This window comes from Limulus polyphemus, unplaced genomic scaffold (genome assembly GCF_000517525.1).
Source record: "Limulus polyphemus unplaced genomic scaffold, Limulus_polyphemus-2.1.2 Scaffold5587, whole genome shotgun sequence".
Classification (NCBI taxonomy): domain Eukaryota; kingdom Metazoa; phylum Arthropoda; class Merostomata; order Xiphosura; family Limulidae; genus Limulus; species Limulus polyphemus.
This window is the reverse complement of record NW_013671197.1, coordinates 14,485-27,705: the sequence shown is the minus strand read 5'-3', so window position 1 is coordinate 27,705 and position 13,221 is coordinate 14,485. Positions and strand designations below refer to the sequence as shown.

General features: G+C 37.3%; 1 protein-coding gene across 1 annotated transcript in view; it reads right to left on the bottom strand.

The window, feature by feature from the left end:
- LOC106472763 overlaps positions 1-12,305 on the bottom strand; it is a gene marked incomplete at its 3' end in the record, with an annotated part of 44,404 nt that extends 32,099 nt beyond the window's left edge. The window contains exon 1 of the mRNA XM_022401296.1: positions 12,025-12,305. Coding sequence (XP_022257004.1) covers positions 12,025-12,038 — 14 coding nt within the window. The remainder of the gene's footprint in view (positions 1-12,024) is intronic.
- Positions 12,306-13,221: the final 916 nt, after the last annotated feature.

The following is a 13,221-nucleotide window of genomic DNA, read 5'->3' as shown; positions in this document are numbered from 1 at the left end:
ATGACTTTTTGCTAATAGGAATCCTAATGTTGCTAACGGGGGAAGGAAGAACCAGCAGCCATTTACTCGTGTCTTCAAATGTTAATGTCAAGGCCTGTAGCACAATGAAATCAGAGACCATAATCTTATAGATCCCCTGGATAACTTTGTAAACTTTACTAAGATTACTTCTCACTCTTCTTTTCTGAGCAAAAGATAAGCTAAGAGATCTTAACTTATCCTTGTAAGATAACCTTTCCATCCCTGGAATTATCCTAATAGTCCTATGTGTGAAATTTCAGTAAATCAGTATCCTTTCTTAGATAAGGAATACAAAACTATTCACAGTAATGTAAACTAAGATATCAAGCAAATGTATATGGACAACATTATGTACTCATGCCTCTTGTTACCTTTAATTTGTGTATCTGTGACATATGAAAAAAAAATGCCTAATGGTTATTTTGTTAGAATAAAATGAGCACTTGCTTATAAAAACCATAATTTAGTGAAAAACTCCAAGGGTTAACATATTAAAGCTACATGCCAATATTATTCAATTCAAATAATTGAACACTTAATAGATATCAACTGCATAATAAAACATGTTTGATTCTTGTCATACATCCTGGGCTATAAAGAAAATAATTCAAAATAATCATTAGATCAAAGCCAATACAATTTGTATTATTTTGATTCCTACCATTAATATAAATCAACACATTATGAGATGAAACATAATGCTTAAATCACAAGGTCTAAAACAACTGTTTTTAAGTAGGTCCCGAGTATTTATAGTACGTTAAAATTTGTTACTGATATTCCTAATTAACTTCCAATCAGATCGAGTTGTCTACTTATGACAAAAATAAAAATATATCTAGTAACATTACAATAATACTGAAACTGAGCTTTAAATCTCAAAGATTTATCTTTAAAACTATTTAAATTGTGCGAAAAATCCATTTCCAACCTCCTCACTACCCTAGATACCTTAATTTGTTTTTCAAAATTTTCCAAGATATTTTACCATTATGCAATTTTAATTTATATTATATTTGATGAATTCCTAAATCTTTTCCAACACTTTGTTACTTAGTTTACTTAAGTAGACTACCCTAACTATTGCTCTAAACATATCCTTGAAAGTTTAAATTTTAAGTCTTGTACTGTTGTAGTTGTATCCTGCTAAATAGTTCATTCCCACAGCCTGATAGTGATACTAATAGTAATAGAGCACTCCTAGACCTAGGGCCTCACCTCTATTTCTAGCTCTAAACATCTGATTGTTTTTTATAAAAACTTATGCTTTTTAACTGAAATACTTTGAATATAAGTAAAATTGAAAATAAAATAATAACTACAAAAATATTTAAATTAATTATTATTGCTGTTTATAATCATACTAATGACATACTAATGTAATGACCAATGTAACTTATAAGTCAATTTTTTTAAAATTATAAACTTATATTAATAATACAGCATATTTTATAGTATTGACTTTATAGTTATACAACTATCATATATAACTTACGCTTATTTAGTACATCTACTAATGATGTAGGCTACGGCTGATATAATAGCTAAGTTAAGCCTAAAAATGTAAAACTAAACTGGTTAGTTTTTACTCGTAATCGTATGCTCTCAATGTAAAATATTAAAATTAATTTTAATAAGTCTTAAATTTAGAAGTTAGGAAGTATATGACGATGGCCAAATAATCAGCTATCAATCTAATGAATAACAGTGACACTATCTCACACTTATACGGTAAAACATATATTATCATTAAGCTTACTCGGTTGTTTTAGATTCACATCAAATACATATTACATTTTCTTCTCCAAACAGTTTACTTTAAACTCGAAATTAGCTTATTACCAACTTTAAAACAACCCACTGAAACTTTTTCAAAACACGCCCTCTGTATAAACATGCAATTAAAAATGGTTTATAGTTTTTTTAATTATTGAATTAAGCTTCGTCAACTGAGAACGAAGTTTGAAACGCTGTGCACCTTTTTAACTCGTTATAAGTATAATTATAACATATCTGTAAGTTAGAACTACAATTTACAGGCCAATACAACAAACGAATGTGTTGTTACAATACTACGTTACCGCCACTATTTGAAACCAAACTCAAGTCAGCAATATGAGCATCGCTCGGACTTTTCCGTTGATACTTAACTACGACGGAAAAGCCCGAGCAATATTCCGAGTGTAAGGACAGGTGTAGTCGAAGTAATATATTACCTATCGTACCCTCAATTGTGTTATGTTAACCTTGCCAACAGTACAATATATATATTTGTATGCACAAATCTTCATAAATAAGGATATTTGGTAACTTAATAATGTCTGAGATAGGTAATAAAAATAAATATGTTTAATTTGATTTGCTATCTTTTAATTATACACTAGTGAAGGCTTAATCTGACTTTGATCAAAATGAGTTTTAATTATAATAAATGCGAGATAATGCATGTGGATTATCATAATTTAAATTATAAGTATAATTTGGATGGGAATAACCTTCACAGTGTTATGGAAGAAAGAGATCTTGGTGTAATAGCTGATCAGTCTCTAAAGCCATCCAAGCAGTGTTCTGTTGCTAATGGTAGGGTAAATAATATTGAATACAAGATTAGAGAGGTTATAATTTCATTGTATATGTCACTGGTTAGGCTAAATTTGGAATACTGTGTTCAGTCTTCGGCTCCTTACCTTAGGAAAGACGTTGAATTGTTGGAAAGGGTTCAGAGAAGGGTTACTAGAATGGTGTCTGGGATGGAGGGGTTGTCATACGAGGATAGGTTGAAATTGCTCAAATTGTTTTCTCTTGAAAAAAGAAGAGTTAGGGGAGATATGATTGACGTGTTTAAGATTGTAAAGGGAATTGATAGTGTTGATGCATCATCTTTTATTATATTTAACAGTGAGAATAGTAGGACTAGAGGACATAAACATAACTTTCGGCAGGGTAGGAGTCATCTTCAGCTAAGACAGTATTATTTTTCTAACAGGGTGGTTGGCCTTTGGATGTTGTGGAGGCAGTACATTTAAGTGAGTTTAAGAAAAAGCTTGATAAGTATATGAATGATAAGGGCTGACTTTAAGATTTGTTAAAAAAAAAATATTTATTCTAATTAAGTTTAGAGGATGGAACAGCCAAGATAGACCAATAGGTCTCATGTTGTCCCAAAACGTTATGTTATGTCAACATAACTTATCACATTCTGTACGTTAATATGGGCAATACTGCTACGACAACATCTGCCCTTTACAATGTATATAACAGGGTGAAATGGATCCCTTTATCATGCACAGTGTGATTTTTATGACAAATTAGAGAATTACTTGCATTTTGTTTATTGCTGCATGTACTAAGGTTGGATCCAAATTATTCCAGAGTGTTACATATTATTTTTTCCCTCAAATTGAGTGTCTTCTTTGTTGACATTCTGAAAGAACAAAAAAGCTGTAATCGCTTAATTTACAATCCGAATGTTCGTGATATTTTTCGCTCTTGATTGAAGTACATGGAAATATCCAAAGCATCAAAACAGTTTTAAAACAATTTCTGCAATAATAATAAAAGGGGCACATTGGGTAAAAAGCCCATCCCTGCCCATCTGAGAACTGCAGTTTATAGTAATACAAGTCTTCATTAAACTAGATAATGATGATGTATCTTAATATGGCTTGCTGTGTGTTTATACATATATATGTGTGTGTGTGTGTGTGTAAACTTCAGTGCGAGTAAATGTTTTAAACTATCATCTTCTAGTAATTCTTAGCACTTTGGCTGCTTCGCCTTTCAGTGAAATATGAAAACATATCAACTTACACTAGGTGGCAAAAATCGTGCTACAGTAGTTATTGGAGCTGTTGCGTGGCACGCCGCCAGAGGGCGACACACGAGTGTCGACTCCATACAATGAGGAGGGGAGGGGTAAAGACGTCATAGTTACACAAAGTGGAACCAGGGGGCGCATTGCTAGATCGCCATGATGATCTCATCATACAGAGCATCAACATGCCACCAATGTTTTACAATATTAGTTATGTCCGATCGGTTCTGCCCCTATATGCGAACTTTTCTTTGTGCATGCCACAAGCCTTCTGCTCCCCTATTGTAATTGTAATATTCCAACATGTCTCTCATGCAAATCATCATGAGTCACTTCTCCATCAATAAGAGCATGACATGCTCACATGATGTATGTGACTACCTCTATACTCATCTAGTGAACTATCACATCTTGTTTGGCAGTGCTTGTATTTGGATGTGCTTCTTGTTTGTCTAACAATTCATGTTTGGCTTTAGTTTCCTCACATAGTGGTTTCTTTGATTTATTGAATTTTCATTCAGACAGTTTCTTCACTTTAAAACATTTTACCAGTTAGTTCCGTTTGCAATATTTTTTAAATTCACCACTAGAATTTGGTGGACTCTTCACAATGAATTCTGAAGTTCATGTCACACCTTCAGGGTCACTAGTATTCTTTCTCAGGCTCATGTGCAGGTGACTTAAACAGTGAATTTACATGAGTCAGCCTTTTCACCTGCACCTCGCGCTATTTCCTCCTGAACAGGCAAAGCCTGTTCAGACTGACGAGGACTTTGATCATCTATTTCTGCTTTCTGATTTTACCGTATCTTCCCATCCCCTGCCTAAGGAATTGGTTAGGCATAATTCCGTCGTTTGGGAATTTGGTTCTTAGGTATGTGTTGTTTTATCCCTTTCTTTTATTTCTTATGAGCCACATCCTTCCTTATTACATAAAAAATCCTCTCACCCCTTTTTGGTTTTTCTTCCCTCCCCTGATCAATTTGCATCACAATTAAGTGATTGGATTAGCATGCCTCACCCCCTGCAGGTTTCAGAGCAGTTCGTGCTTTCATACCATCGTGCTGACTGTCCCCTTTTGGACCAACAGTTGTTAGGTTCCATCCTGTTTGGGTGATAGCTCCCAAATCACTTGTCAATCTGACACATGCCCAGTTTTATCACCTGCAGCTTACCCTTACAACTCTTTATGGTATCTTTCTTCTGAGGCTCTCCACGGAAATCCTGAGGGGTTTTCTGAGGATACCTTTTCCATTCTTTCCTCCACACTGGCTTGTTTGCCATCTTCAGCTCTGGCTTTGCATACGTGGTTTCTCTGTTGATGGGAGCTTCTACGTCATCATGTGATTTTGGCTTGGTTCTGTTTACCATTCTGAAATAACAAAAAAGCTGTAATCGCTTAATTTATAATCCGAATGTTCGTGATATTTTTCGCTCTTGATTGAAGTACACGGAAATATCCAAAGCATCAAAAAATTTTTGGTTCAAATTCGGGATTTACGTATGGCCCCATTTCTGCAGCGGTACATTTTTGACACAATCTCAGAAATGCCATGGGTGACATCAGTCCAACAAAAATCCACCCCTACCAATATTGTCACACGTTTGTCTCCATCAGAGCCCATATGTCACCTATTACTGTTTCCCAACCTTCTCTTTCCCAACCCTTACCTGTCCCTTTGCAGGGTGCCTCTTCGTTTTTTCGATGATGCACCTCACGTCGCTGACAGTACTGGTGACTATCCAGTGGGTTCTGGTCTGGTAGGAGCTTGGCTTGCCAAATTTCGTCATCACTGGCACTCCTTTGTCAAGGATCAATGCATTCTTCAGGTTTTATCAGAAGGATTCGTGATCCCCTTTGTTTCCTCACTTCCCACATTTCCTTTCCCTGTTTCCTTCCCTCCTCCTCCGATCCCGTGACCAGTCAGCGTCTGTTGGAAGCAGTTCGGAAATTGCTCTCTCAGCAAGCCATCAAGCCTATTCTACATCCTTTATCAGGTTTATATTTCCGACATTTTGATGGTTCCAAGAAAATTGGGGACTAGAAGGTGGTCATGAATGTATCCTGCCTCAACTACTTCATTCACCTGCCCCAGTTTACCATGGAGTCTTTCCTCACTCTGAGGTGGGCATTTTTTTCAGGTTTCTGGATGATCAAAATGGATGTTGCCAATGCTTATCTCCATATACCTATACCACCTTGGTCTCGTCTGTATCTTCAGTTTGTCCATCTCAGGGTGGCTTATCAATTTCGAGCACTACCATTCGGGCTTGCTTCAGGCTCTTGTTTTCTGCCAGGTGGTCCGAGCATTTGCTCTACATCTTCATGTTCTGGGGTTCAGTTTTCACTATTACATGGATGACTGGCTTCTTCTGGCTCATTCCAAACTGGAGCCGGCCAGCCATACTCAGCAGCTCCATTTAGTGCCTGCTCGAGTGGGCTAGTTAATCAAACTGGAGAAGTACTTCCTCAGACCTACCCAACAACTCGTCCATTTAGGGGTACTTTTCAACACTTGTATAAGTCGGGCTCAGCCTTCTCCTTTAAGACTTTGTTCTTTGGAATTGATATTTTTCCACGCCCTCTTGGTTCAATCACTTACTACTTGTAAGGTTCTATTGCTTTTGGGGATGTGGTCTTCAATGACTTCTCTAGTCCCTCTCGGTCGTGTCCATATGAGATCCCTTCAGGGAGCTCTTCACGGTCAATGGAACCTTGTGCAGGCTCCTCATTCTACTCCCATTACCCTTCTTCTTACCATGGGAAATGACCTGCTTTGGTGGTTAGACAAGGTACATACTTCAGCAGGCGTTCCACTTCCTCCTCCAAGTCTGGATCTACATCTTTTCATGGATGCATCCCTGCAAGGTTGGAGTGAATGAGTCAACCGTCAGGAAGCTTTGGTCCATTGATCTGTGGATGAAATCACTTTGCATATCAACGTTCTCGAACTTCTAGCTGTGCATTGGGCTTTGAATCACTTCCTTCTTCTCGCCTGACATTGTCTGATGATGATTCATTCAGACAATTTTATGGTGGTGGCACATATGAATCACTAAGGGGGCACCCAGTCAAGAGATCTATGTTTTTGGACATTGGATTTCTTATACTGGGCCCACATGCAACACATTCATCTTATTATGTGTCATGTACTTGGTGCTTTCAATCTTATTGTGGGTCGTCTTTCTCACCCCAACTGGATATATCCAACAGAGTGGTCCTTAGATCCCCCTTGTTTTCAGAGCTTTTCAGTTGGTAGGGCTCTACCTACGTGGATGCCTTTGCTACGAGCCTGAATCACAAGCTACCCCTCTTTTGGTTGCCAGTCCCTCATCCTCAGACTCAGTCAATGCCTTCAGCCAAGATTGGTCCCACAAATATCTTTATGTTTATCCTCCTATCAGATTACTTCATCAGGTGATCTCTCTCATTCATACCACTCCTTGTCGAGTCATTCTGAATGCTCCTTATTAGCCAGTTCAGCCATGGTTTCCCTGGTTATAGCACCTAATACTCTCTCGTCCTGTACCTCTTCTGTCATCTCCTTACCTTCTTTGTCAATCCTGGTCACGGTCCTACATCCCACCCTTCACATCCTGCATTTTCCCACCTGGCTTTTATCCAGTTCTTTTATCCGCAGTTGGTCAACAACTTGTGGATTTCCCACTTACCAGCTTACTGTGGCTCAGGTGTCAGAATTTTCGGGGGTTCTCAATTTCTCGTGCTATAGAGTGGCTTTATCCCATACCTTTACTTTTTCCTGATACCATAGTTTTTACTTCACATGTCCTTACCATGCTACTGCATTCCTTCTGGTTGCATTGCCCTCTCATGGGACCTACCCTTCCAGATTGGGATGTTAATGTGGTAAACCATTCCCTCACTTTACCTCCATTTGAACCACTTTCCTCATGTCCCATCTTCCCCTCAAAACATATTTCCTTCTCCTCTTAGCCTGTGGATGTCGACGATTGGACTTGTTTGCCATTGACGTTTCATGCACACTTTATCACCCTATCTATCTTCTCCTTTATCCGGATCACTCCTTCCCCCCAAAGACCTCGGCGGCTCGGGAGGGTATCTCCTCCTTTTCGCCTATTTTCCTTCCTTCTGTTCCTCATCTTTACCCTTGACTGGATCCAGATTAGCTTCTGTGTCTGGTCAGGGCTCTTTGTTGTTATATTGCCCATATGGCTTCCTTCTGTGGTACCCATTCCAGACTCTTTATCCCTTGGCAGTCTTCCTCTCTTCGTGATCTTTCACCTTCAACACTTACCAATTTGGTTCAACATTTGATCCGATTGGCTTATTCCTCATTACCTTCTTTCTCCCGGAATTTGTTCCGGGTGTCTTCTCATCAGATTAAACACCTCACCTTGTCCCTTGCTTCTCGTCTTCGTCGTCCATAGGAAGAGATTCAACAATCAGGCATGTGACCACGCCCAATACGTTCGTCTTCCATTATATACATCATATTGCGGTTTCTTCTCCATTGTATTTTCGTCTTCCACCTGTGGCCATTCTTCAGTCTTCGGCGCGACTCTGACTGATAAGTTTCTATTCATACTTTCTTTCTTTTCAGAGCCCTTTACCTTGTTTCTCATTATATGGATCCCGCTCTGTGGTGAGTGGTGCCTGATCAGGTATTCTTTAACTTGAAATATGCACTGTACAGCCATGTTGATTCGCACTTTATACTACATGGTTTCGCAATGCTCACCATTGAGATGGGGTGTTCCACAAGATCGCTTGTAGGTGAATAACCTCGCGATATTTTGCTTTATAAACATGCACGTCCTGGACTGTACCACCCATGGACTGTATGGGTAAAGCAGAAAGGGATAGCTGCTCATCCCTGTCATGCCTGTAGTGAATAGCTCGGTATGGTCTGCTTTTCAAAATAGGGTTTCATGGTCATCCATTGCACTCTCTCAGATGATGGCATTCCTCCAGACTCTCCACCGCCTTTTCACCCTCCTTTATTCTAGTGGAGTATAGGAGTCCTTATCACTTTCCAGTTCCAAGTCGCTGGGGTGGTTGAATATGGAGGCACCCTCCTGAATGGGTTCCACACAAAGATGTCTGTAATCATTCAGTGCAGAGTACGGTGATAGTGTTCTGCAGGTGAAGATGAAGTACTGTCCTCCTCTTTGAGATATGATTGCAGAAGAGAAATCTGTCCAAATGTAGTTCACATCTTCAAAATGCCGTTTAAAATAAAATAAAACATTTTTTGTTATTGTACTTTGATAGATTGTTTAGGCAGAGTATTTATGATGAAATTTACTTGAATCTACGGCAACTACTGCCTTTTACAGAAACACAAGTGTCATACACGACCTTTCGAACGTTATTGTTGTTTAGTGTTATTTTTCCAAATTCTTCCTCTAATGTAGTTGTACCACAATGGTTTTAGTGAATTTTCTAAATATTATGTGAGAGCTATTATTTTCCTTTAATCAGTAGATAGAGTTCGTTGTCATTGTTCTTGTTTTAGCACAAAGCTACGCAATGGACTATCTGATCTTTGTGTACCTCGTTGAATTGAAATACGGGTTTTAGCGTTGTACATACGTAAACTTACTGCTGATCTAGTGGGCGCTGTCTTGATCTCTCTAATGATTTTAATGATTAGCTTTGATTCAAATGATAATTTTGGTAACGATCGAAACATAGAGGGCAGACACAAAACGATAAAATGATATTTCATACATAGACCACGATACTTCTATCTTATTATGACTCCATCAATCTTGACACGTAGTCCATCAATGTCTGCAACCATGCAAAAACATAAACCTTAATTTTCCAACGTAATTTTGTTTGCAGTTTTTTGGTAAATATGCTACGTCGTACATGGACATAATTAAACTCCACTCGATTTTGTATAACTGGTTTTTTAATACGTCTCTCATGAGCCAAAGAATGTCTTTGCACTACAATTATTAAAAGTAAGTTCAATCCGGAAACTCTCAAAGAGGGTGGTTTTGGACGTATCTTTTCAAGACAAGTTTTCGTTTGTTAATTGATAAGTTTTTAAGTGAAATACAGCACCCTCAAGTCTCCATACTAACTGGTACTAAGATCTACCTGCTGGAAGTAAATTCAGTATATATATCAATAAAGCCACATTCTCGGCATCATAAATTAAGCAATTGTCAACATTTTATGCTTCTGCTATCACCTTTTTATGCTTAGCTTTCAATTGAGATATGAAAGATTTCACCTACAATTCGGTAGGGAATGCCGAAGCATCACAATAGTCAGCAGTAGGATGAGCAGACAGGAACACTTTCAAAGCAGCTACAGGCATAATACTGTATTCGGCTTGCTTTACAATATCTACCAAGGTAGGTCTAAACGGTTCCTGAATACCTCTGTGTGTCATTTGGAGACTTCCATGCTTCTTGTGCTTGGCCGTTAAGCTCGTGATGTGCTGACGGATTTTAGTCACCTTATCAGTTCAAATCACTTTTCGCAGCCCCCAACGCTAAAAGAGTGCGGGAAATGCCTTTCTTTTAACCAATAAAAATGTCCAAAAAATTTCAGTTCAAATTAAGAAAAACCGGATTGGTTAGTCGTTTCAACAAAAATGTCCCCCACTGGGTCGTGAGAGTCCTGTTAAAAATCATGAATAAATAAACCTTTACAATGGTGCATGGCCTTTATCTTTTCATTTCATTTCAATTTCATTACTGCGATTGTGCAGACAATCTCAGTACCTTATTAAGCGCATTTCATAAACACTGTCTTGGAATTTTCAATATTTTACACGTTCTATTACGTAAGTCATGATAAAAAAAATATACCTCTTTCGTGTGCTCTCTTCTTATTATTGCATATAATTGGGTCTGGTACTAACTTCGCTTTTATTATTTGTAAAATAATTCTTACATCTCATATACAATTATTTTATTAAACTGCTTATCTTTTTCTTCTATACATCTGTTTTAAAGCACTAAAATCGTTTGAAATACGTTTATTTTTTCTTTTCTTTTGGCTTTCTATCAAACACTTGTTTGTTGCGTGGCGCACCCTAACAGAATCTATGGTGAACAAATAGAAGTTCGGTTAATATGTATATTCAAAGTTTCCCATCGGTCATGGACAATATTTTCAAACAAAATTCTGGGAAATGTCATGTGTAAACAACCTAGCATTTAAAATAAAAATTAATGACTGTTTGCTTGAGATAATAAAGCAAGTTAATGGAACAATGAAAGTAAATAGATGTTTACGTGTTTTTTATCACAAATTTTAGGCCTATTGGTTTTAATGCTTCTCAACTTTAGTTTTTTGAACTGGAACTTTTGATGTATTATACTTCATATATAAGTAGTGTTTCAGATAATCTTTCATCTTTTATGGTCTGGACAGGTGGTTAGGGCACTCGACTCGCAATCTGAGGGTCGCGGGTTCGAATCCCCGTCACACCAAACATGCTCGCCCTTTCAGCCGTGGGGGAGTCATAATGTGACGGTCAATCCCACTATTTGTTGGTAAAAAGTAGCCCAAGAGTTGGCGGTGGGTGGTGATGACTAGCTGCCTTCTCTGTAGTCTCACACTTAGGGACGGCTAGAGCAGATAGCCCTCGTGCAGCTCTGCGCGAAATTCAAAAAACACAACAAACTAAAAGCTTTCCATGTATTATTTTTACAAACATTCATGCCTTATACTTTATAAAACATCATAGCAAAAAAAAACTAAAAACAAAAAAAAACTTTTATGGTCCACCCAACTGACGAGTTCTGGTATTAAACGAAACGCCTCTCTGGAAGTGATTTATGGGAGAAAGATACACCTAAAATGATATTTTTACACAACTCTGATTCAGAACATGAAGTAGAGAAATTAAAAATAACGTACAGAAACAAAGACACATCGGCAGTTTACGTGAATTTTATCACAAATTTTAGGCCTACTGGAGGCTAATGTTTCGGCATTTAAACCGTAACTTTTAAGACACACGTGAATGTCAAGTTGTCGTTTTCATGTGTACTAGATTTTTCCTGCATAATATTAAACTTTAAATACTTATTTTTAGTTATATGTAACAAATATTCAATTATAAAAACCTTGGAGCAAAGTCTATTAACTGTTTCATTTGTACACATAATATTTTAAAACCATCGTTCGTAGTTATAATTACGTCAATAAATAGGTATTATTCACATTCGTGCATACTTACATCATGTTGTCCATTAGTTGTTTACACAAACTTTTGCTGAACGACGAACTATCAGACTATTCTAAAACAATATCCGTTGACCAGCAAAACTATCATTCACACGTAACAAGGTCCATTCAATGCACGAGGTCAGAGTTAATGCATATAATAAACTGTATCAACCAAAATGTAACAGAAAAACACGCCAAATTACATTTAAAGAGCGTAACTCCAGAATTCCAAACTCAGCGGAGGTAAAAATTCACGATGGATGCGGAGAGTCATACAGCTATTTTTAGTTCATTACGTAGAGCTGCGAAGAGGACATCTGGAGGAAGAGTTTGAACTTTGGAAAAATATGTAATGAAGAAAATATACGAGTTGGGGCATTTATGGTTTTTGTTATAATAAAATATTATCAAAAGACCCAACAGCTACCAAAATCACAAAGCAAACAAACTATGTATAAAATAACTTTAGATTATAAACATCACATTCTAAAAACTGATAGATTTGCAATCGTTTAAGTCTCACTCCCAGAAAAAGATTTTCTGAAATACGAAAACGTTTATTTTATATGCCATAATAAAGTTCAATAAAAACTTTAAAATAATTAAATCTATGATTACTTCATAACATGTACATTTATTATAGGTATCTTTTTTGGATGTTTTTTTTTCCCTAAATTTATTCGAGGAATAAAACTGTACATCAGATAGTTACCTACTTTTCCATTTTAACATACTAAACACATAAAATCAAGTTTTTCGACGGATATATAAGGGCAATTTTAATTACTAATCACGCTAGACTAATGATATTAAATACTTTGCCCTCTATTGGTCCTGCGGTATTTTTACGGACTTATAACGCTAGAGTCAAGGTTAGATTCCATGCAGTGGACAGAGCGAGCGCAGATAGCCACTTGTGTTGCTTTGCGTTAAAACAAACACAAGCTAAATACTTAACTAGATCATTACTTGTGAATGTCTGTTTAGTTGTTCCAGAATTTCTGTGCAAAGCTACACAAGGACTATCTGAGTATAGCCATCCCTAATTTTTAAGTGATAGACTACGAGGAAGACATCTAGTTAACAGAACTATGCCAACTGTTTGAGCTGATCTTGTCTGACCGAATATTGGTACTTGATCTTGACGGCCCCAAAGTGCGGAGCGCGTTCTTGCGGTTAAGAGACGCTAGCCACGAACCCTAGGTTT